Below are 26,005 nucleotides of genomic sequence, written 5' to 3' on the forward strand. Positions count from 1 at the left end.
CTTGCGGCGGGTAAATTCACGGCCTGCACATGCTCATTTAAATCGGCGCGTGGATGCGCCTGATTTAAATAGTACACTCCCCCTAGCCGCGGAATTTGAATTCCGCCGGGGGATTTGAGTATTTCACCGAGGGACGGCAAACATCTTATATTTCCGAGCTTTTGAAGCATTGGTTTTGGGTTCTGGGGTGATCTCTAGGTCCTTCCTGTCCACTGTAGGTTTTAAAGTAAATCTTTGTAGTATAGTAGTAAAAAACAAGAAGAGTTCCATACGAGCCAGACCTTCTCCTGCACAAATGCGTTTACCTAAAGAGAAAGGACCCCCCAAAAAAAGAGAAAAGAAAAAAAAATCAGCATTTCAATGACATTACAACCTGCAGTGCAAAATCATGTTTATCAGTAACCTAGGGCCAGATTCACGTAGATCAGCGGATCTTTAGATCCGTGTGATCTATCTGATTTAAGATACCCTGCCGCAAGTTTGAGAGGCAAGTGGGTAATTCACAAACCACTTACCTCCAAACTTGCGGCGGGTAAATTCACGGCCTGCACATGCTCATTTAAATCGGCGCGGGGATGCGCCTGATTTAAATAGTACACTCCCCCTAGCCGCGGAATTTGAATTCCGCCGGTGAAATACTCAAATCCCCCGGCGGAATTCAAATTCCGCGGCTAGGGGGAGTGTACTATTTAAATCAGGCGCGTCCCCGCGCCGATTTAAATGAGCATGCGCAGGCCGTGAATTTACCCGGCGTGCATTGCTCCCACTGACGTCACTAGGACGTCAGTGGTTTCGACGCTTACGTAAACGACGTCCATCCGTATTACAGAACGATTTACGCAAACGACGTAAAAAAATTCAACAGTGACGCGGGAACGACGGCTATACTTAACATTGGCTGCGCCTCATAGAAGCAGGGGTAAGTATACGCCGGGAAAGCCGCTACGGAAACGTAGTAACAACACTGCGTCGGGTCCGCGTACGTTCGTGAATTCGCGTATCTCGCTGATTTACATATTATTCAACGTAAATCAGCGGGAACGCCCCCCCGCGCCATTTTCAAATTGAAAATAAGAACCGGCGGTGTAACACAGTGTAACACTGTCGGATCTTATCCATATCTATGCGTAACTGATTCTATGAATCAGGCGCATAGATACGACCAGTTTAAGTCAGAGATACACCGTCATATCTCTTTGTGAATCTGGCCCCTAGTGTCCAGGGCTGGACTGTTACAAAAGTTTGGCCCTGGACTTCATCCAGACCAGCCCACCTTACTTTTGAAAACACGCACAAAAACAAGTGAAGCAGGAGGGCTAACAACATTGGCTGGAATTTCAGAAACCAACATTGCTGCACAGCCATTGGCTGCCTTTCAGCAAAGCAGCGGCGCTGAGGCTGACCTGGGTTGCGCACTATGAAGTGAGGTGATGGGCAGTGCGGATGACAGGTCTCTCCTATACCAGCCAGCTGGACAAACACGCCCCCCCCCCCTCCCCAGCCAGCCAATCTCGATGGCCACCCAAGCCCACCCCCCCATTCACTGGTCATTAGCCATTCTACTTTATTTCTCTTAAAGCAGGACAGCGGTGCTACAATTAATAGGCTGCGCAGCTATTACTTTGACAGGCTGTCACCGAAACCGACCCTCTGAGCCATCGGCCCACCGGGAAACTCCCTGTAGTCCCAATGGCCAGTACATGCCTGCTAGTGTCCGGGGTTATAAATAAATGTTTATAACCCTTTTAAAGCCCAACGTTAGGATCAATGTAAACTCCCTCACATCCTCCTCTGTCTGATCTCTGGGTTAAAAAAAAACAATTCTAAATTCCCTTTTTTCCCTTTCTAAGCCATATGATCATCCAACGCTGGGTACTTCTCGCTGCTTAATTCCTGGTGCGTAAAAAGGGCCTTCAGTTGGCCCTTAACAAAGCACATTCTTGATCATGGAGAGGAACATGATGGTACCCTTGATTTGACAACAGAAATGAATGTCATGAGACTACAGTTCTGTCCAGAGTGTATTTCATATGATTGCAAAAATGGACTAAAGAAGAGGATAAAATCAATCTTCAAAAAGCAAAAATCAAAGCAAAATCGTGAATTCCCTAGTAAGAGTTGTCCCTGTGGGATTTATTTAAATACATATTTATACTTTTACTCACATTCATATGTAATATTACAGTGCAACACCCATAATATGCTATAATGTGAAGGACATGTTGTCGAGGCATGGATTTAATTGCTTTTATGGATTAGAGCCACTGTGCAATACAAATCACCCTTGCAGGTTGAGCTGGATGGACCTTTGTATCTTTTCAACTTTATAAACGATATAACTATATACAAGTCTTAGAATGGATTACCGCTTTAACCATTACAAAGTTCTCTGGTACCTGCAGAAAATGGCATGAAGGCATCATTCTTCTTAAAGGCCCCGTTCTCATCAAGAAAGTGCTCTGGGTCAAACTGAGTTGGGTTCTTAAACCATTTAGGGTCTTTCAAAACCGATGTTAGTATAGGAGCCACCAAAGTGTTCTGAAATGAAAATAATGAACTAAATAATTTGATTTTCTGATTGGAGACTGTGAGAAACATCTAGGCACTGGCATTTTTTTTACATAAGGCTGTACGTATAGCAGCAAAGAAGCTTCAGTGATTCCTTCAGCATCTCACATTGCCGGATCACCATACTAACGGCAGAATGGAGTGCAGTAGACTTGTGCAAGCGCAACAATGTTTGGATGAAAAACTGAAAGCGGAGTTCCACCCAAAAATGTAAACTTCTGCTTTTCGAGAACCTCCACCCTTCGGTGTCACATTTGGCACCTTTCAGGGGGGAGGGGGGTGTAGATACCTGTCTAAGACAGGTATTTGCACCCACTTCTGGGAATACACTCCTGCGGCAGCCACGCACCTAGATCCCCCCAGCTGTCCTCTGGGAAACACACTGTTCCCAGGAGATAGCGAGGACCAGTGACGGCGCGCCACGCTACTTATGCATGCGCAGTAGGGAACCGGGCAGTGAAGCCGCAACGCTTCACTTCCCGATTCCCTCACCGAGGATGGTGGCGGGTGAAGCCGAAGGACGAGCGATTGCTTTGCCTAGGCTGCCGACATTGCGGGCTCGCTGGACATGTAACTGACCATATTTTAAAAGTCAGCAGCTCCAGTATTTGTAGCTGCTGGCTTTTTTGTCACAAATATGAAGTGTACTCTGACAGTGGTCATCAACCCTGTCCTCAGGGCCCACTAACAGGCCAAATTTTATGTATTACCTTGGGGAGATGTAGACCAGAATACTGCAATCACTGAGCAGCAAATTATATCACTTGTGATTTATTTCAGTTATCTTGCAAACCTGACCTGTTAGTGGGCCCTAAAGGCCAGGGTTGACGACCACTGCTCTATGGGATTGAATTACTGAAAGGAAATAGGCTGTTAACATTGCAGAGCAAATTGCAATTTGCAAAAGAATTTACACTTAGCCTAGTGAATGAGGTGAAGCTCTGCTGACTGTCATCATCAAATCATGTGCAAGCTGAATACTGTTTTTTAAAAAATATCTTTGCACATGATTGAGTATTCTTTGCATTACCTATGCTTAGGGAAAATTCCATTGTTAGTACAAATTCCCTTGTAAGTAAACAGCCTGTTTGCCATTAGTTAATATCAAAATAGGAATTCAACATATACAGATGTCCTTGTTATGTACAACTGTAATTGCAATGTTGTGTTTGTAACAGTGTGTATGTAATCTATTCTTGTGACTGGAGATTCAATTTGTTATTATCATGACTGTGTCCAATGCCATTATTATTATTATTATTGCCATTGATTATGAAGAAAGAAGCACAATCATTAATGCACCTATAGGATTTTTGACACGTTTTTTGTTGAGTTATTAGAAATGATGAAAAAACATCAAGAATGCTTATTAAATGCTCATGAAAGTGTTGTTCTTCTATCTAGTGGGAAGTGCTCAAAGTGGATATGTAGTAGTATAAATGATCTGCTTTGAGGCATGGTTAGGTTGTAGTGTTGATAACGGGCGTTTTTGTGAATTTTCTACAAGATGGATTTGATAATACTTTCTTTAATACTAGGCTTGGTCCAGATCAAGATGACCATGGAAAGAATGGCCCAGCAGAAAAAGAGGTGGGTGTTGCACTGGTATTGGGTGCATCCCATATTCTTGAAGAGAATTTCCAAGGAGAATTTCCATCTTCTTTACCACAAATTGTTATGACACAGCTGCTCAGTACAAAGAGTAAGTGGCTTGAGCTGCTCTGTCCTAGTTCTCTATTATTTCCCAGTGCATTCGGGCATACAGGAACCTCCATTGCCTTTTTTCCGATGCCCCATGAAAGCAAAATACTGCTTAACACAACACAATGCTAACACTCCTGTGAGAACTGCACTTTGTGGTGTCCATTTGAATAATTATGGCAGACAATGAAGGGCAGGTATAAGGATTTAAAGTAGTAGTAAGACTGAAAAAGGGATAGAGACCACTTATACACCACCCAATATTCAATGTAAATAATATTATTAAAGATAAAGCTGCCATACATTTGATGTGTCCCCACATGCAGAAAAAGTGCTAAAATGAAATACAAAGTGTGGTGCTAAATCCCCCAATAATTCACCAAGAGGAATTCCAAAAAATATTCATCCGGGTGATGTCACTTCCAGTCACGGCCAAGACCGGAAGTTTGGAAGAAATAGTGTTTGTGCCCTGGATAACTCACTGATGAGTTTCATTTTAATGTGAGTTTTTGCTACATGTGACAGACCCAACCAAGACAGGGACTTTTGGAGGGGACTGCAGGGTAGCCTCTTCCCTATTGACTATGGGTGCTTGCTTTTAAGGGAACACTACTCTTTGGGAAGTGTATGCCTAGGGGATCCATGGAGTGGTCTTGCTTTGGATTCAAGTCTATGTCTCATCAAAACACACAGACTCTGGGAACTGGAGAACCCAGATACATATATGGGGCCTCAATGCCCAAGCTAACAATGACTGCTTTAGACTGTGAGATTTAGAGCAGATGTTAATATGATCAGCTCAAAGCAACCAGATACTGGGGTCTCCTGCTGTAGTCTGTTTATTAAGGTGGTATGTCTCTCCCATTGTGTGACTTCTAGGTGTGCATTCCCATTGTTAATTGAGTCACCTAGTGTTTCTGTCTGTCTGATAATCTCTTGCAAATGTGATTAATATTGTTACCTTGTCATCAAACCATTGTGGGATGTTTATGCTCATGATAATGTGTAATATACGTTGTATCCAGGGCTGTGGGCTTGGTACAGAATGGTTTGGGTGGGCACTGAGTCACCTATGTGGCTAGCTGTTTAATTAGCTTAGTGTTTATGTTAATGTTAACTGTTCCTTAGCTACAGTATGTTAATTATATTCCTGTTTACAGTTTGCATTGTTAGGGTAATGTGATCAGGTTCTACCTGATCTTCTGTGCTATATATTCTGTGTGAATTTTCAATAAAGTGTGTTCCAGTTTGCATCTAAGCTAGTGTTGTCTAGTATCTTGGGTACAATATTCAGCTATAATACCTGGTTCCTAGGTCCAGACTGGACCAAGCTGTATATTGACGGAAACATCCAAGCTGGGTGCTGGACAGTTCCAACACACTACTTTTTAATATATATATATATTTTTAAATCACTACACTATATGGACCTTTATTATATCATGTGATGGTGAATTAAGGAAGATTTGTAAGCATAACATTGCTAGCTTGGGGATGAAGACTGTTTATTGTCCATGCAGAGCGCAATGTGAGCTGCATCTGAATATGCGTCCATTATTCAGGTGAGCTGCTACATTGCACATCGGTGGAGCACGGATGTTTTTGGAGTGAAGTCACCTAATCAAGAAATTGTTATTACTCCATTAGAGACACTGGATTTCATGGGACTTTATATGTTTTGTCCTATAATATTTCACAACATTTACAGCACTGGTGATCAGGGTCCCTGCCCAGTAGGGCATTTAAATATTTATATATTACTATTTTTTCTAACATATTTAGCAAGTCAATTGATTATTTTATTTATTTAGAGTTTAATTGCATATTTATATTAATTGTTATATATTTATAGAACCAATGTTTGTTTTTTCAACATATTATTGATGCTATTATGTTCAATATTTAATTAAAATTATTTGCTAGATTTAACACTACATATTTATTATTTGTTTTAGATTATTAGGGTATTTTTAAGAAAACTGCTTAAATGCTGTGTAAACATGGTGTATTGATCCAGGTGTGAACAAACTCAAAGCCTGTGATATCTCAGCACATACCTGGCCTGCTGCCAGGAGCCCATTTTTGTATTATCTGATAGAAAAGTATGAGCAAACACTTTAGTGTTTTGCAAAGACCAACACTCAAAACATAGTACTCCATCATCAACTAATCATCTTGCCTATATTTCATAGTTTTGCTAAAAACGGATTACCAACTATGTACATGAGTGCACTTTGCACTGAGTTCTTTATGACCATATTAGTCCCACACATCTCTACAATCACCTTGGGAATGTGGTATCCTCGGAAGGTGGTGTCTTTGCTAGCACTATGTACTAATCCTGCAGGTAAAATATCAGCAAATCTCTGGATCTCATATATAACAGCATCTGTATATGGCATCTTGCTCCTGTCTTCCACAGATGGAAGGCGATCTTGTCCAATCACTGTGTCAATCTCCTGCTGGACTTTTTCTGTAGGTTGTATAAAAATCATCAAATAAATAAGACATTTTTCTCATACAAAAATAAATAAATAATTACGACCAGCACTTTTCATAATTTGTAAGTATGGACACTTTCACACAGTTTAAATGGTAGAACACATGCTAGAAGACACGAGCCATGTGTACATTATATGCTCCATACCTATGGAGTCATACATTTTAAGGGAATCTGTTGGAAAATAAAACAGCTTCAGGGGAGACTTCTAAACTGCCTTAGAAATTTCGAAGGCTGGAGAAAGGGAGGCAGATGACAGAAACATGGTGTGAGATCAGTGGGAAAACCAAGGTTTTAAAGCTTCATTGGATAGTCAGACAAGCTGGGGGCTAACAGGCTAACTAGAGGGATACATGAGTAGAAGGATGTATGTGGTGCTTAGCTACAAATCCCGTAATAGCCATTAGCCCACAGGGATCACCTTTCCAAGCTTATTTTAACTATTAAACAAGCAAACCCAGCCAAGAAAGAAAACAATGATCACGGACTATATTGGGTATAGGAACACAGGAAAAGGATAAAAAAATGAGAGTTGATGGCTGGATTGTGCGGCCGAGTCAAAGATGCTGCTTACTGTCAGAGTTTGCACTGTTTCAGAGTGGGACTGTGCTACCGCACTTGTTTTGAGGCTGGAGGAGAGGGGTATCACTGGCTTCATACAAGATTGTTGCTACCAATGCCATGGGTTTACATGGGATACACCTCTTGAACTTTCAGGGTTCCAAACACTAGCGAACAGGATGAGCCTTTAGTGAGAAGCCACTGGCCTTAACCTCATTACCTTCATAAAAGGATAGTGCCACCCTTACTTGGAACTTAGTTTGGAGACTCTGGAGACCCCCTTTTACCATGTTATTTCAAATATTGAGCTCTCCAATGCTGGACTCTGGGTCCCAACATTTAGAACCACACTGGCCAGTGGGAGGGGTTTTAGGAGACTTTAGGATTCTTCAACCTCTGGTTGAGCATAACTCTACCCCCCCCCCCCTTCCCCCCCACAGATTTAGGATTCGGGTACCCAGAGGGAGTTGGGTCCAGAAACACTTGGCTCTTGCATTGTCGTTTTTGTTTTGTTTTAAAATATTGTTTTACTTTGCTTATTTCTGTTGCTTTTTAGTTGTTATTGCCTCATTGGGTGTGCAGGCCGAATACATGTTTTGTTTCAGTCTGGGTGTGTCAGAGGGTGTGGCATTGACGAAAGGGTGATTATTATCTGGAATCATGGGGTTTATTCATCAGCAGCTTTTTCAGGGGTAAGTGCTACAGTTACAGTATAATAGAACTGGCCATTACTCTATATTAAAATTTAGGAGTTACGCTAAGAGCCGGTTCACACTAGGGCGACACGACTTCCAGCACGACTTTCAGAGGCGACTCCGACACGACTTGAACATGAACCACAGGGCGATCTGGGGCGATTTACAACACAACTTGAAGTCGTCTCCAGGACAGGAGACTTTCCAGTGGCCAATAAAACAACAATCAGCTCTGGGAGAGGGAGGGGGAGGGAGGGGGGCAGGAGAGATTTGCCTGAGAAATGTATGTTATCTTCCTGGAAAGTAGCTTCAGATAAGACAGTGATCCGACTTCTGAGGCGACTTCCATTGAAATCAATGGGTACAAATCGCCTACAAGTCGGATTGAAGTAGTACAGGAACCTTTTCTGAAGTCGAATCGCCCTGAGTCGTGTATATTAACACAGCTCCCATTCACTTCCATTGTTTTTCTCTACAGCGCGACTTGGGACGACTTGAGGCGACATGAAGTCGGATCGCAAGTCGCCCCAGTGTGAACCGGCTCTTAGGGTTTGTGTTTGGGTTAAAGAATGGTTTAGGATTTAGTAGTTTGGTTAAAATGGAGCTTTAAGCACAGTTTAAATGCAAGTTCCACCAGGAGAAACAACACAAGTTTTTTGCTTCTAGATCCCTCACCTTTTCTATTTTATTGCTTGATCTCAAAAGTCTCTGCAGGCATGCATGCACAGTATCTACTTCGGTTCTTGCAGATAAGAGATTCTGGGAATGTAATTTTAAAACTTGCTGATGAGGTTAACTCCTATGTGTACATAACAAAGACACGTCACACCAGATGGCTATATAACATACCTTTGTTTTACAAAAAATACATATTATTAGAAAGTCAAAATGAGTACTTAAAGATGGCATGGTTTTTGTTTCCAATTTAAATAAACCTTAATTTCACACATTTTTTAATATAAAGATTTTTTTTAACAAAGCTATTATGTAGACAATAGCACCAAAGATGGATTTAGAACAACAAATAATGTATAAAGAGCTAAGGAATACCTTGTATCTCTGGGTGTTTCAGCATTATCAGGAAAGCATATCTCAGAGTACTACTTGTAGTCTCTGCACCAGCAAAGAACAAGTCAAAGACTGATCCCAATAGGTTTTCCTCATGAAATTCTGTATTTGGGTTCTGTTTCTCCTGAAAGAAAAACACACAATTGTAGGTGGATGTCTGTATCTCTCTCTCTCTCTCTCTCTCTCTCTCTCTCTCTCTCTCTCTCTCTCTCTCTCTCTCTCTCTCTCTATATATATATATATATATATATATAAGAAGGCCAGTATGGTGGCCTGAGTTTATGGGAGGAGCCCGGAGGGTATTTAAGCAGCCCACTCACACATGCTCTTTGTCGGTTCAGTGTGCGGTACTACACGTCACTGGGCCGACTCTTTCCAGCTCACCTCATGTCCGTGAGTCTGCGCATTCAATCGCATTCGACACCCTCCCGCCCTTCCCTTTTTCAGGGCACTTCTCAGCATATCCTTCTTCAATTAACTACCCATTACTTACCTTAGGTATGCCCCCTTTTCTTGGCATACTGACCAGACCACCAAGGCACACTTCAGGTCTATTTATGTTGTAAGTCTTGTCGCGTGTTTATGTGATCCACATCTCTCTCGGTCAGAGGGTAACGACCATAAATATATATATATATATATGCATACGTTTATTGTGTAACATATAGGGATGAACACGATGTTCGAGTCGAGCGTAAGTTCGACTCAGAGATCGGGTGTTTGCCGAATAGCAAACATTATGCGGTGTTCCTGGAAAATTCGAAAGCCGCCGTTTAAAAGTCTATAGGAGATTAACATGAAAAATCAAAAGTGCTAATTTTAAAGGCTTATATGCATTGTATTGCCATAAAAAGTGTTTGGGCATCTAGGTCTAGTGATTTTAATAATGCTTAACCACTTAAGGATCACCTATCGCCAATATACATCGGCAGAATGGCACGGCTGGGCACAGGCACGTACAGGTACGTTGCCCTTTAAATGCCCAGCCGTGGGTTGCGCGCTTAAAGGGCAACGTACCTGTACATGCCTGTGCCCAGCCGTGCCATTCTGCCGTTCTAAAAAACTTGTTGAAGGGCGGTGCACTTTCCCACGATACAAGTGCGGCCATGTGATATTTCTAATATATATACAGGTATATATATATATTTATAATGCATCAATATTTTAAACACAATTATATTGATTAGGAAGGGATGTTTTACCTATATATATAAATATATATATATATATATATATATATGTTTCACTGTGGGGATGGTGTTCTTTGGGTGATGTGAGGTGTTGGGTTTGCGCCAGACATTTTTGCTACCATAGACTTCAATAGAATTGCATCAAAAACACATATACATAAGTTTTTTTATGTGTTTTTTCTGCATTTTCCTGGATGACAACAGACACTTTCTCTTAACTCCTTCCTCCTGAATGTATTCTCTCTCGAAAAGAGGAAAAGAGGAGATTAAGGGGGAATATGATCAACATGTAAAAAAAAAAGTGACCCATATGGTGAACTTGGTGTTGAGTTATTAATGTCTAGAGGAAAAAAGATTTAATCTCCAAATACCGAAAGGTTTCTTCACAATAAGAGCTGTGAAAATGTGGAATAGACACCCTGCAGAGGTGGTTGTGGCCAGCTCAATAGATTGCTTTAAAAAAAGGCCTGGATTATTTCCAAAATGTACATAATATAACTGGATACTAACATTTATAGGTAAAGTTGATCCAGGGAAAATTTGATTGCCTCTCGGGGGATCAGAAAGCAATTTTTTCCCCTACTGGAGCAAATTGAATCATGGTTTGAATCATGGTTTGCTGGGGTTTTTTACTTTCCTCTGGATCAACTGTGGGTGAAGGATTGTGTATATGGGATTGTATGTTTTTTTTTATTTATTTTTTTACCAGATGGACCACATAGCTTGCCGGCCAACACAAAAAACGCAAAACACATTCAAAACACATTTTTCTCTAGACTCAACATAAAAGAGACAAATGTTTCCAGATCATTCCATCACCAGTTTCAGTCGATTCCTGGACTCACCTCCTCCATCTTTATGAGGAAACAGTCTATGAAGTCCTGTGGATTGTTCTCATCCAGAACCTCTCGGTGGGACTTCACTGTTTCCCTTACAAATGAACTCAACTTTTCAAAAAGTATAAACATTTTCTGATGGGGTCCAGGAAGTTTGCTCATCAATTTTGGGAAAATTCCCAGGATCTAAAAAATATAAATGTGGTATTAATAATGAACATCAATAAATCAACCTGCTCTGAATTTCACAAGATAATATAAGTCTCAGTGATGGCACTCTCTCTGAAGGTTGTCACGTCATCGGATAAATTATTAGATTCTATTCAGGAAGGTTGATAGCTGGTTGGTCAGTTTATGCCAAGTCTTTGGTAGAAATGAATCCAAGTTATTCCCCAGCACATCATGTTTAGGTAAACAGACAGGACATTTTTATGTCACCAAATAAAATCAATAATGTTTCACGGACTAATACCCTGTTCACACATGAGCGTTTTTTTTTTCAGCTTGTAAAACGCTCAGCTCTGAAGCTCCAAAGCATCCATCAAACAAAATCCCATTAATTTCAATGGTCCCTGTTCACATATGAACATTTTGTAGCCTGAAGAAAAACACATGAAGCTCAGAAAAGTACATGAGCTTCTTTTTGGTAGATTATAAGTGTTTTTGGCCCCATAGACTTCAATAGAAATGCCTGACTTAAGCAGAAAAACATTGTAAAACGCTCATAAAATGCTCTAATAGCAACTTTCCACCTCAAATTTCCTCTCTCTCCTCCGCCTAGTGATTTGTATTGGCTAAACAAAAACCACTGAAGCTGTAAAATGCTTGTAATGCCTAGTACACACGTGCGGTTTTTCCCGACAGAATTCCCCTCAGGGTGCCTTGCATACACACGCTCAGACAAAAGTCCGCCCATCCAAATTGAGGTGACGTACAACACGTATGACGGCACTATAAAGGGGAAATTCAATTCCAATGGCGCCACCCTTTGGGCTGCTTTCGCTGATCCCTGTGTTAGTAAAAGTTTGGTGAGAGACGATTTGCGCTTTTCAGTCTTTGTGCTTTTTAATCCTTTACAGCTTGATGAATGTCCTATCTCCATTACGAACGCTTGTTTTACCAGAAAGAATGCTCCTGTCTCATACTTGATTCTGAGCATGCGCGGTTTCTGCCCGTCGGAAAACCATACAGACGGATGGATTTCCCGCTCTGATTTTTGGCCTGACGGGATCTCTTTTTTTTGTCCGGCAGTTTTCCCATCGGAAAAACTGCGATGGAGCATACACACTGCCGGGATTCCCGGCCAAAAGCTCTCATAGCAGTTTTCCCATTGGAAAAAACGGTCGTGTGTACGAGGAATAATACACTTCTAAAACGCTTTTAAAAAAAGATGCTTGTAAAAAGCTGCAAAAAAAAGCTTAAAAAAACGCCAGTAATTGATACGCTCAGGGGTAAATGGAGCCTAAGGGCCTCTTTCTCTGGCAGCAGTGACATGGGGTTAGGGTCACAGCCTCCTGAGGGAAAAGTCCTTAGGGGTGTCAAATTCTTATTGCTTTGTTGGTGACTTTAATGTGTCTGGTTTATTTATTGAAACATGGTGTGTTGCTGATATCTTGGATTGGACAAGCATTGGTGGCGCCATCCACTATTTTACCACAGCATCCCAGCATATCACTGGGCCTCATTGCTAAATGGAGTGACCTGGACTCTTTGGAGGAGATTTACTAAAACTGGTGCACACAGAATCTGGTGCAGCTGTGCATGGTAGCCAATCTGATACTAACTTTGGCTTGTTCAATTAAGCTTTGACAATAAGGGCCCTTTCACACGGGCGGATCCGCCTCCGTATGTCCGCTTTGCTCAGTGGAGATCCTCCGTTAAAATCCCAGCTGAGCCCTCGGCTGATAAGGCGGTCCCCGCACACTGTGCAGGGACCGCCCTCTGTCTTTCCTCCGCTCTCCCCTATGGGGGATCGGATGAACACGGACCGTATGTCCGTGTTCACCCAATCCGATCCGCCAGACGGAAGAAAAATAGGATTGTATTCCGTCTGAAAAATCGGATCATTGCGGAGGCGGGTGATTACGGGTGTCAGCGGATGGTCATCCGCTGACACCCGCAATCACATAGGGACCAAGGTATGTCCCGGTTTCATCCGCAGCGGATGGATGAAAATGCGGTCCGCACATGTGAAAGGGGCCTAAATCCTAGAAGCTGATTGGTTACCATGCACAGCTGTGCCAGATTCTATGTGCCCCAATTATAGTAAATCTCTCACTTTGTATTTTTGTTTCTATCCTCTGGGACTTCAATAGTGAAATCTCCCAGCTGGAAGTCCATGTTTACTTTTAATGACACCCTACAACTCAGATATGGTTAACATACAGTTTAAAGTGGGTCTTCACCCTAGCAACAAAAAAAATTAAGTCCCTGGTATCTGTGTTCTGTCAAAAACTCAGATCCGTCAAAATCTCCAACCATGTCATTTCCAGGTTCTCTCCAGTAGCAGTATTTGCAGATTTTAACTTGGCTGTTTTCACAGAACATTGGCAGCGTATACAGTACGGTACATGACAAATTGGCTGTTTTGACAGAACACCAGGTCAGGAGGAAAACAGTTGTCAGCGCTTTGTTGGCAACCGTGTTGTTGGTTACTAGCGGGCGGACTAACAATGTCCACTCATTATATCATGTACCATAGTGTATAAACTGCCGGTGTTCTGTGAAAACATCCAAATCGTTGAAATCTGTAATTACTGCTGCTAAAGAGAAACCGGAAGGGACGTGGTTGGAGATTTTGACAGGTTGGAGTGTTCGACAGAACACCGGCATGTTAACTGTGGGCTTCCGGCTGTGACTCCATGAGGCTGCTGGCTGCCTACTGTGCATGTGCGAGCTAAGCTGCACCCTGTGAATGGTCCCATAGCTTTCTGGGACCTGTGACAGGCAGCAGGAAGGGAGGGGGTGAGAACTGCCGGTGGATCTGCTGCGGTGATCCGACTGGAAGTGAGAGTGGGTACCTGTCAAAACCAGGTACCCGCCCCACCCCCATAAAAAAACAAAAAGGCTTTGGCTAATGATGTCCAGATGTGTTAATTATCTGAGTCTGTGAAAGCTTACACTATGATATCCTTTTAAGTTAAAATGTTACTACACCCAGAACCTGCATTCACTTGATTCGGTCTCCCACAGGAGAAATGCAATTATTTTTGTAAATATAAACAGCTAAACACCTTTTCTCATCAGCACTATACTGTATATCAGTCTTGTGATTTCTATCAGTTCCTGGTGAAGCTTGTAGGAGGAGTTTTCACACTGCACTGAGTCGTCCTATGAGGCTGCAGGGCTCCTGACCCTCTGTCTGGACAGTGCCGATTGGCCATGTGCTGATCACATGCACTCTCCCAAGAAAAAAAACATCTCTAGCAATACACACCAAACTGAGCATGTGCAGCTTGACTCCAAAGACTGTCTAAAGCCTCGTACACACGGTTGGACTTTTTGCCAACAAACTTCAAAATTAGCAAGTTTTCCAAAAAATCTGACCGTGTGTCAGACAAACATTTTTTCGTGTTTTCATCAGACAAAAGTTCGCTCTGCAAACGGACAAACTTTTCGGCAACAAAAGTCCGATGGTGCAAAGTCCGACCGTGTGTACAGAATTCCATCAGACTTTTGTCTGAAGTACAAATACGCATGCCCAGAACCAATGTTAAAGTCAACCAACAATAGCAGAAGTTGACCAAGGGGCGGTGGTAAAGAACAGAAAAGAGCAGAAAAATCACGTGATGTTGGGAAAGTTTTGAGAAAGTTTGCATAAAAGTCCTGCCGTGTGTATGCTCTGGGTGTGCCTGGCCAACTCCCTACGGACAAAAATCCACAGAAAAGTGTGTTTGAAGTCCGACCGTGTGTACGAGGCATTATACAGGAGGACAGTGCAGGGAGGGGAGGATCTGTGCATACAGGATCAAACAGCCTTTTTTACACAATAAAGAGGATTAACCCCTTAGGTTCCCCAGTGAGTATAACAAGCATGCTTTACTACATATACAGACTGATTTGACTGTTAGTAACACTTTAAAGGAGATATTTTTGAGGTGGTGGAGGCAGAAGAGACACACAAATAGGGTTATTTACTAAAACTGGAAAGTGCAAAATCATTTTTTTTTGTTGTACGCTTCAGGCCTAATTTTGTTTTTAAATGTGTGCAAACAATGACACTGGTAGCTAAAAAAAAGCTAAAAAAAAATTGTTCCTATGTAATGCATACCTTGTTATTAGTGGTGTATCATCCATGTGTGCAGGAAAAGAAAAGGGAGGCCCACTGTACTCTGCATAATACTGCACACATTGAGGAGACAAGACTGAGGCCCCGTAGACACACGACCGAGTTTCTCGGCAGAATTCAGCCAGAAACTCGATCGGAGCTGAATTCTGCCGAGAAACCCGGCGTGTGTACACTTTCGGCCGAGGAAGCCGACGAGTTCCTCGGCGAGCCAAATAGAGAACATGTTTTCTATTTCCTCGTTGTTCAATGAGGAAACTTGGTTCGCCGAGATCCTCGGCGGCTTCACAAGGAACTCGAAGAGCAAAACGATGAGTTTTGCCCGTCGAGTTCCTCGGACGTGTGTACGGGGCCTGAGGTGCTGCAGCCAAGTCCTATCACTGCCGTTGCTTGGCTTATGGTACAGTATACTGTGTGATTCACTCGCACACATATCCTACTGCTGCCTCAGAGCTGCAGGTAGCTGTTGGGGGGGGGGGGCAGGTTTGGCATCACTGGGAGTGGGGTGATGATGTCATCCTAACCACCACGAGCCCAAGACAAAGAAGAACTATCTGAGGTCTGAGGAGGGAGGGAAGTGGGGGATTGTACACAGACTGACCCCTATATTTTGCTGTTCTGACTCTCTGTGCTCTGCCCTGCTAAACCCATGTTCTCTGCCAGCTGATCTCTTGTGCTGTGCCCTGCCGACCTCCTGTACAGTGATTATTTCAGATTTGAGCATTTGTGCAGACAAAGCAAGCAAGTTTTACATTAAAATGGGACATTTATTATTTGTTTGCATATTTAATGCTATATCTAAAACTAATTGCACTATCAACAGCTCACTGACCACACCAATGTTCTGTGAGCTGTAGATCTTAATATTATTTCAAGGGTTTCCCTGAGATCTCAAACTTTTTTCCAGGAATTAATCCAAGGTAAAAAAGTTAAGAAACTCTGCAATATATTGTACATTACATACTCCTGCACTATATACTATACTATACACTATATTGTACATCACAGGCTGCACTATACTCTGTATGCTATTTTGTACATTACACACTCCTGCACTACATACACTATATTGTACATTACAGACTCTGTACTATATACACTATATTGTACATCACAGGCTGCACTATACTGTATATTATATTTTGTACATAACACACTCCTGCACTATATACAATATATTGTACATTACAGACTCTGTACTATATACACTATATTGTACATTACAGACTCCTGCACTATATACACTGTAATGTAATGTAGCACCCTCTTGCTAGTGTGCTAGATGTAAATAGGCTTGTTAGTGAAGGAAAATTGGTTTGGCTGAGAGCCAGGTCTGGGATGAATCTGGGTCAGGGTTGAGTGACTGAGGGAGGCTGGATGACTCTTTTCTGGTGCCTCCCCCTGTTTCTGACACTTTGGAGAAGCTTCCAAGTGTAGTGGGTGGCGTTTGGGAGGAGCATTTTGGAAAATATTAATAAGGTCCTTGACCAATCCCCACCAAAAAGGGTTTGGAAGAGAGTAGGCACCTCATAAATAGGCATAAGTCATGCCAGCAGGTGCAGATGGGTGGAAGATGGAGATGGAGTGCTGAGGAGGCTGTCGGTGGCCCTTTGAGGATGCCCCCTAGTCTCGGGTGCTGGAGAGACCCTCCACAACACATGAAGGAATCCCATCCTGGAGGCACACTTATTTTTTACTTTGTTGGCTATTTCATCAAACTTATTATCCACAATCGCCTAAGATGCCTAAAATATTATAAGTGCCCAGAGGTGAACAGAGGAGGAAACAAAATAAGGAAAGAGATATCACAATTTGTAAATGCCCTAGAACTGGCCTAAAAGTGATAATATAGTAAATACAGCCCAAGATCAAAGCAATTGGCATCTAATACATTCTGCCAACAAATATTCCATGCCAAAGTCTTGATCTCTTTCTGAATTTACCTATAATCCTAAACCTTGGGCTTACCTTGGTTTTTCCATTAGAGTGATGTCCAACTTCATTGTCCAAACACCAAAAGCTCTTTTTTCGATTTATAAAAGCATGCACATAAACATACTTTTTTTTATGTCTATGGAGGGTTAAAGTACAGTCACTTCTAACACTGGTTTTAAAAAAAAAATCAAGCACAGCCATTTTGTAGTCCCTCCAACAATGGTCGCCCAGCAGTTTCTGCTGCTACCTATAGATGTGAATACTGAGTCTGACCAAAATAAAATGCATCTTGTGACAATTATTTCATTTTTCTAAATAACTTTGGACATTAAAAAAGGTATCCTTGACTTATAAAACACACTTCAATGGCAAACACATTGCAGCTGTCCAAGATTGTATTCCTGCTTTGCCTCTATATATTCACCTGACCGGATATGGAGTTCATAGTTCCAAAGATCTCTCTGATATATTCCAGAAGGGTCATAAACTTCTTGTCCTCATAGTCATATCTCTTTCCGAACACAACTGAGCAGATGACATTGGAGACGGCTAATCCCAGCAGATATGTTGGGTCAAATGGAGCGTCTGTTGTGAAAAAGAAAAAGCTAGTCACTATTAAAAGGTATACACCATCATGTAGGCTTAAGTTGAAGAAGGTGAGAGGAAGTGCGCAATACTGTACAAAATTCCTGACAACTCAGCTCTGCCAGGCAGCAAAAGGACCTGTCTATTGTTTCTAGTCTACATCTAGTAACAAGGCAAATCTGTATCATGTACAGAAGGAAGTCATCTCATACAACATTCACAAAATGTATTTAACAGAATTGGTAATCTGCCAAATGATCAGATATAGAGTAACTGTAATTTACTAAACAGGCACAGCGTAAAAAGCAATAATGCAACCAGGTTCAGGGTGGCAAAAATATGCCTATACTGCAGAAGAATGAAAGCAGCACAAACATGGACACTTCACCAGCCATGCCTCTGTCAACCAATACACACGACAGTGATACAAAAAAGACGCCACTGCCCCTATCTGTAGCTGGCCATTGCAGTAAGCAGCATTGGAAGGCTTGGGAAAAAACAAACGTACTTATCGACCAGCTGTCGTGTGTATTGGTCAGGCAACACACTGACACCTTTGCAGCCGTTGAGCTATGTGCTGGGTTCTCAGTGTGCGCCTGTACCTTTAAGATGGGGTGGGCTCCCCTTCAGTGCACCTGCCCTCACCTATCCATCAGAATACATGTGCCTCCACTGTGGAGACACTTTTAAGTTAGTGCTAGGTACCACAGATACCAGGGTGCCGTGGCGTGGCTCTGTGACTTACGCATGCATTTGCAAATGCGTACGGACTAAAACCCTGTTTTTTACGCATACTGTTAGACAGGTTTAATTGGTTGTCTGCAAGCTGGTCGGTAAGTAAGCTTGTTTTTTTCCCATGGATTTATCCATGGCACTGTTTATATGTGAGGAATGACAGCTGAGAATGACAAATTCACCTCATTTCTGTCACTTACCTTTTTCTTTCATGAATTGCTCTCTCAGGTTTTCAGCCTCTTCCTGAATCCTCTCCTCAATACTTCTCTTCCCCATTCCAAAATTTCTCAAAGTCATTAAAGAGAAGCGTCTCATCGTCTTCCATCTTTCTCCATTACTCATGACAATCCCTGAAAAATTGCAGGAGAGTGTTTGTCTACAGACTGCACTGGTCACAAACTTCTGAAATCTGTTTGAGTGAATATTCTGGATGCATCTCCTGGGACTAGACAAGTGGCCTCAGTTCAAAACATATCTATATGCAGCGTCCCACTCAGGACATGTGGGAACTGCAAAAGTATTACTTCTTTGTCATTGCTATATTGCATGTCATTTTGCATTGCGACACCTGTGGTATCCCTGTTCATAGGCTGGTCAAGTGTGCTTCATACTTCCCACCACAAGATGGGGATAGCACCACTCTGGGATATCTATCCCAGCTCAGGTTTATCTGTGGTCAGTTGTTCAGTTCAGGGAGAGTGTGCAGGGAGAAAGCAGAATGTCAAGGTGAGAGAGAAGGTCAGTCCAGAGAAGGGACAAATTGGAACTGCTCAAATCAAAGGGTAAACGCCACCAACCGGCAGCAAAGACCTTAAAGAATAAAGGTGAAGGATTTCTTAGCCGCCGGCGACCTCACCAATGTCACTGGATTCAAAAGGGACCAGAAACAAGTAAGCATTATACTGAACCACAGCCTGAGTCCAGGATTACTAAAGCCTATTAACAGTGGATCAGCAGAATTCCTCTATTTACCCAGAGACTGTATTCTAACTGGATGTTTGTACTGCAACCCGAAACCAGTCACAGTAAAAGTTGTGAGTTGTATCCTACCACTGTCTACCTCCTTCTTCCACATTGCTACTACAACTGGTTGTACCAACATTAACGGTACTGGCGTCACGACAAATACCATCAAGGGACCCAGCCGCCACAAGCACTCTAAACACCCCTGTCATCACGGGCACCTCAACCACCATCTTGGCTGGCGTTTCCCTATCACAGAGCGTGCCCCGGAGGATTTCGTGCTGTCTTGCTCTTCACTGTGCGACCGGGCCAGGGAGGCTTTCTGCTAACCGTGAGTAAACCGATGAACTGTATTATTGCTGTCTCTCATCGGCCCACCGTGCACCTCACGTGTCCCCCCTGCGGTTCTGGCACGTCGCATATGGCCTTAGGAAACCACCAGATTCTGGCTTTCTTTCTTGAAATTTTAATGAAAGAATAGGTAACTTGAATATTTTTGGTTATTACAACCCAGTCACCAATACTGATAATGTCACTCCACTAATATTTTTTGCACAAACCAGCTTACTAAGCCTACTCCTCTGTGATCCTCTCTAACACATTTCACCGTATTGGGCTTAATCTTAGAGGTGGAGGTTTGAGGGGAGTGGGTATAGGCAGGGACCACGAGTAAGCTGGTTGGTGTATCAAACATTACTGGAGTGATATCAGTGTGCAGCCTTCTTTGGATGATGATTGTGGATGCAGAGCGGAGACAGGCTCATGAAGCCAGGCATCTGATTTACCAGTAGACTGCAAAGGCGAGCGGGAGATTCAAGTGGAGCAGGTCTTAAAGGGTCACTAAAGGAAATTTTTGTTTTTGCTGAAATGACTGTTTACAGGGTATAGAGACACAAAAGTTAACTGATTCCTTTTAAAAATGATTAAAAATTGAATTTAATCTATCATATAATGTGCCTCTAGTTTCACTTTCGGTTTTAAAGGTACATACATGAAGTTCCGGGTGAGAGGTGAGTCGGGAAGACACACAGAACAAAAACAAACAAATCCAGGGCAGTGTTTTGTTTTTAAAATGAATCTGATTGGTTCTGAGGAGTTTTAGACACACAGTAATGACAGCTTAGACCACCGTGAAAATCTCCCATTACCATGGTTATAAGGAAACAGGCAACCAGGAAGTGTGGAGATCACAGCAGAATTACAGCTACTTCAAAACAAAAACGAACAATGAGGACATGAAACCAGTACTGCAGTAAGGTAAAGGAAGCTATTTAGCTAAAAAAATGTTTTCCTTTAGTGACCCTTTAACAATCATTAAAGAGGAGGTCCGCTTTTTTAAAAGTCAGCAGCTAAAAATACTGCAGCTGCTGACTTTTAAAATAAGGATACTTACCTGTCCAGCGCGCCCACGATGATGGCACCCGAGGCCGACCCGTCCCTCGGTTCTCGGATGCTGCCGCCGCCATCTTCTGTAAGGCCTCGTACACACCACCGAGTTTCTCTGCAAAAACCAGCAAGAAACTTGCTGGGAGATATTTTTTTGCCGAGGAAACCGGTCGTCTGTACATTTTCGTCCAGGAAACTGTTGAGAAACTCGACGAGCCAAAAAGAGAGCATGTTCTCTATTTCCTTGACGGGAATGGAGAAAATTGGCTTGTCGAGTTCCTCGACAGCCTAACAAGGAACTCGACGAGCAAAACGATGTGTTTCGCCCGTCGAGTTCCTCAGTCGTGTGTACGAGGCCTCAGAGAATCAGGAAGTGAATCCTTGCGGTTTCACAGCCTGGTTCCCTACTGCGCATGCGCTTTTCGCGCTGCGCTGCGCAGCGCAATCAAAATGGTCCCTGCTGTCCTCTGTGACCTGTGAAAACCACATAACCTACTTTCCATTTGTTTTTGATGCAACCTCTGTGGTTCCAAGTAGTGCTCACACATTTTGGACATACAATAAAATGATATAAAGTTTTAAAATTACCTCAGATTTTTATAATTTTACATTACCAAACCCACAACAGTAAACTCAGTCTGTATATGCAGTAAATCATGCTTGTTATACTCACTGTGGAACCTAAGGGGCTAATCCTCTGCATTGCGTATCGTGTCCACGCCGAGGGAGATGACATGTTGCCTCGGCTTGTCTTCCTGGTATGCATGCACGCGGGGGACTTCTTTCCGGCAAGGTCCGGCGTCTTCCGGGCCTTTAGCCGAGAATCCCCTGTGCGCATGTGCCGCTGCAGTCAGCGGCTCATTGCGAGGGGAATATCTCCTAAACCGTAAAGGTTTAGGAGATATTTTTTTTACCTATAGGTAAGCCTTATTATAGGCTTGCCTGTAGGTAAAAGTTAAAAAACACACTATACAACCGCTTTATAAGGGTCAGGCTGCACATGCTCAGATTTTTTTCTTGGGATCAGCACAGGGCCAATCAGCACTGTCCCAATAAAGAGTCAGGGGTCCTGCAGCCTTATAGGACAGCCAGTGCAATATGAAAACTCCTCTTACAAGCTTTAACTAGACACTGCTAGAAGTCATAAGACTGCTATATACTGCAGATAAGTTAACTAGCAGTTTATATTTACTAAAACTATTGCATTTCTATGTTATGTGTACCAAGAGAGATCCGGTATAGTGAATGCAGGCTCCTGGGTTTAGTAACACTTTAAAGCCCTGTACACACGATCGGTTTGTCCGATGAAAACAGACCGATGGACTGTTTTCATCGGACGAACCAATCGTGTGTGGGTCCCATCGGTTTGTTTTCCATTGGTGAAAAAAAATAGAACATGTTTTAAATTTTTCCTATGGATAAAAAAAACGATAGAAAAGAACGATCGTCTGTGTGGAAGTCCATCGGTCAAAAATCCACGCATGCTCAGAATCAAGTCGACGCATGCTCGGAAGCATTGAACTTTATTTTTCTCAGCACGTCGTAGTGTTTTACGTCACCGTGTTCTGGCACAGTCAAATTTTTGACCGATGGTGTGTAGGCAAGACTGATGAAAGTCAGCTTCATCGGATATCCGACGAAAAAATCCAGCGGATCAGATTCCATCAGATATCCAAACGTGTGTACGAGGCTTTAGTGTTCATTTACTGATTTGGTAACAAAAAATCAACTTGCATTTTTAACAAGCAACTTATTAACCACTTATCTACCAGCCGCCGTCAATTGACGGCGGAAAGGTAGCTCAGTTGTTCTGACAGGAAGTCATATGACATCCTCGTCTTTTAAAGCCGATACGGGGCGCGCGCACCCGCCGCTTTACTGGGAACACGATGCGCGTGCCCAGTAACTGAGTAAACACAGAGCTCCACGTCCTGTGAGGCCCCGTACACACGTCCGAGAAACTCGACGAGCAAAACACATCGTTTTGCTCATCGAGTTCCTTGTGAAGCCGCCGAGGATCTCGGCGAGCCAAGTTTCCCCATTGACTAACGAGGAAATATAGAACATGTTCTCTATTTGGCTCGACGAGATCCTCGTCGGTTTCCTCGGCCAACAGTGTACACACGACCGGGTTTCTTGGCAGAATACGGCTCCGATCGAGTTTCTGGCTGAATTCTGCCAAGAAACTCGGTCGTGTGTACGGGGCCTCAGGGAGATGCTGTGTCCCTTGTACATAGGGACACAGATCGGTCACCTACCCCAGTCAGCCTCCTCCCCCTACAGTTAGAACACTCACTAGGCTACACATTTAACCCCTTCCCCGCCCCCTAGTGGTTAACCCCTTCCCTGCCAGTCACATTTATACAGTGAACAGTGCATATTTATAGCACTGTTCACTGTATAAATGTGAATGGCTCCAAAAATGTGTCAAAAGTGTCCGATGTGTCCGCCATAATGTCGCAGTCCCAATAAAAAACTGCAGATCGCCGCCATTACTAGTAAAAAAAAAAATCATAAAAAAAAAACATAATTATGTCCCCTATATTGTAGGCGCTATAACTTTTGCGCAAACCAGTCATTATACGCTTACAGCGTTTTTTTGTTACCAAAAATATGTAGAAGAATACGTATCGGCCTAAACTGAGAAAATTGTTTTTTTTTTTTAAATGGGATATTTATTATAGCAAAAAGTAAAAAATATTGGGCCAGATTCACAAAAGAATTACGCCGGCGTATCTATTGATACGCCGCGTAATTTTAAATTTCCTGCGTCGTATCTTTGTTTTGTATCTACAAAACAAGATACGACTGTATCTGGGATCGATCCGACAGGCGTACGTCTTAGTACGCCGTCGGATCGTAGATGCATTTTTTCCGCCGGCCGCTAGGTGGCGTTTCCGTCGAATTCTGCGTCAAGTATGCAAATTAGCTAGTTAAGGCGATCCACGAACGTACGTCCGGCCGGCGCATTTTTTTACGTCGTTTGCGTTTGGCTTTTTCCGGCGTATAGTTACCCCTGCTATTATGAGGCGTACTCAATGTTAAGTATGGCCGTCGTTCCCGCGTCAAATTTTTAATTTTTTACGTTGTTTGCGTAAGTCGTTCGCGAATACAGCTGTACGTCATTTACGTTCACGTCAAATCCAATACGTCCTTGCGATGTAATTTGGAGCAATGCACAATGGGATATTTTACGGACGGCGCATGCGCCGTTAAAAAAAAACGTAAAAAACGCGGGGTCAAGTCAAATTTGAATAAAACATGCCCCCAAGATCCCCATTTGAATGACGCGGCCTTGCGCCGCAACACATACGTTACGCCGCCGTAAATAAGGGCGCAAGTTCTTTCAGAATACAGAACTTGTGCCCAAAGTTACAGCGGCGTAACGTATCGGGGATACGTTACGCCAGCAGAAAGATCCGCTGATCTTTCTGAATCTGGCCCTTTGTGTTTTTTTCAAAATTGACGCTCTTTTTTTGTTTATAGCACAAAAAATAAAAACCGCAGAGGTGATCAAATACCATCAAAAGAAAGCTCTATTTGTGGGGAAAAAAGGACGTCAATTTTGTTTGGGAGCCACGTCGCACGACCGCGCGATTGTCAGTTAAAGCGACTCAGTGCCAGAAGCTGAAATTTCGCCTGGGCAGGAAGGGGGTAAAACCTTCTGGGGCTGAAGTGGTTAAGTATGCAAGCTTTCCCCAATCAAAGACTACACAAAATGCATGTGCACTGCGGTTTTCTCCATGAAGCATTGACCGCAAGATAATTAAAAAAAAATGTATCAGATTTTCTGCTTACCATAATTTTTGAATAACATAGTGAGCAGTTTGAACTCTCCCCTGTTGCTGAACACATCACTGTGATCCACCAATGCCTCCTTCACCGCATCATATCCAACCAGAACAACCACCGGCATGTTGGCCAGGTAGCAGGTGTACACAGGTCCATAGGTCTCACTTATCTGTATGCCAGGATAGGATATGTTGTGCCCAGAAAGAAAGAATAGACTGCTGTTACACATTCCTCTCATCACCAGTACAAATGAACATACAAGGAAATATTACCTTTACTAAAGATTTGGGCACTTCTGAGATGCTGAGGTGCATTACATTTCCCAGGAGAGGCAGAGGTGTGGGCCCTGGGGGGAGATTACTCTGCTTTATCCTTCTCCACCATGACACAAGGTAAATTAGAAGAGTGACTCCAGTAGCCAGCAGAAGTGTTGTCCCCACTCCCAGCGCCATGCTGATAGTGACACAATAAAGCGTCTGCCTCCTGTCCTGTGTGTTTGTATTATGAGCTTTACATTCTCGCAGCTTTTCTGATAATAATGTATATGACATAAAACAAGGAAGTGTGTAAGGGATTGGTGCTGCTCACATTTCCTTTATGGCGTGGAGCCAAAAGGGGCCCCACTAGGGGGGTTTGTGTGCATGTACAGATTACATAGAACCAGCACTGTATATGGCCGCCCTGAATGTGCTGAGTTCTTCCTGGAGATCCTGCTGGAGTCACACATTGTCATTGTGCGGGTGTCACACACAATTCATAGCTCTGTTCAACTGTCCCTGATTTCGAGGGACTGTCCCTGATTTGGAGCAATGTCCTTCTGTCCCTCATTCCTCCTCATTTGTCCCTCATTTTGGTCTGATCTATAGAGTTGTTTTTAATCTCTCTTGTCTCTCTATTGTTCTTTTTTCTGTATTTCATCATAACAAACAGAATTATAAAACCTTGTTTACCCTTTATAAGCTTCATGTCCTAAAAATATATTCAAACCTACAACATCCCATTCACTCATTCATCCTTACACCCTTGCTTAACCACTTGAGACCCGCGCTATTGACAAAAGACGTCAAAAGCGCGGCTCTCAAGTGCCAAGTGGACGTCTTTGAACGTCTTTTAGGGCTCTTTCACATGGAGCGGACCGTTTCTGGGTGTGCAGAGACCGCCCTGTCTCTGCTCCGCTCTCCCCTATGGGGGATCGGATGCAGACG

The 26,005-nt window shown here is 42.9% G+C and overlaps 1 protein-coding gene across 1 annotated transcript; it reads right to left on the reverse strand.

The window, feature by feature from the left end:
* Positions 1 to 93: 93 nt before the first annotated feature.
* LOC120913354 (cytochrome P450 2G1-like) lies at positions 94 to 25,392 on the reverse strand. Its single transcript, XM_040323230.1, has 9 exons — positions 25,073 to 25,392; positions 24,807 to 24,969; positions 18,860 to 19,009; positions 17,764 to 17,924; positions 11,129 to 11,305; positions 9,076 to 9,217; positions 6,555 to 6,742; positions 2,397 to 2,538; positions 94 to 305 (listed from the first exon to the last, which is right to left on the reverse strand). The coding sequence occupies exons 1-9, from the start codon at positions 25,349 to 25,351 to the stop codon at positions 124 to 126; spliced, it is 1,584 nt and encodes a 527-aa protein (XP_040179164.1). The 5' UTR covers positions 25,352 to 25,392; the 3' UTR covers positions 94 to 123.
* Between the last annotated feature and the right edge of the window lie 613 nt (positions 25,393 to 26,005).

Source organism: Rana temporaria, chromosome 9, assembly GCF_905171775.1.
Source record: "Rana temporaria chromosome 9, aRanTem1.1, whole genome shotgun sequence".
Classification (NCBI taxonomy): Eukaryota; Metazoa; Chordata; class Amphibia; order Anura; family Ranidae; genus Rana; species Rana temporaria.

What these genes read in the sequence shown, in the direction of transcription:
- LOC120913354 (XM_040323230.1), bottom strand. Translation starts at nt 25,351, where the DNA reads ATGTCATATACATTATTATCAGAAAAGCTGCGAGAATGTAAAGCTCAT. An exon ending in GCAATTCATGAAAGAAAAAG is followed by an intron (nt 17,925 to 18,859) that starts GTAAGTGACAGA and finishes TTTTCACAACAG; the next exon opens with ACGCTCCATTTGACCCAACA. An exon ending in TGAACTCCATATCCGGTCAG is followed by an intron (nt 11,306 to 17,763) that starts GTGAATATATAG and finishes TATATTTTTTAG; the next exon opens with ATCCTGGGAATTTTCCCAAA.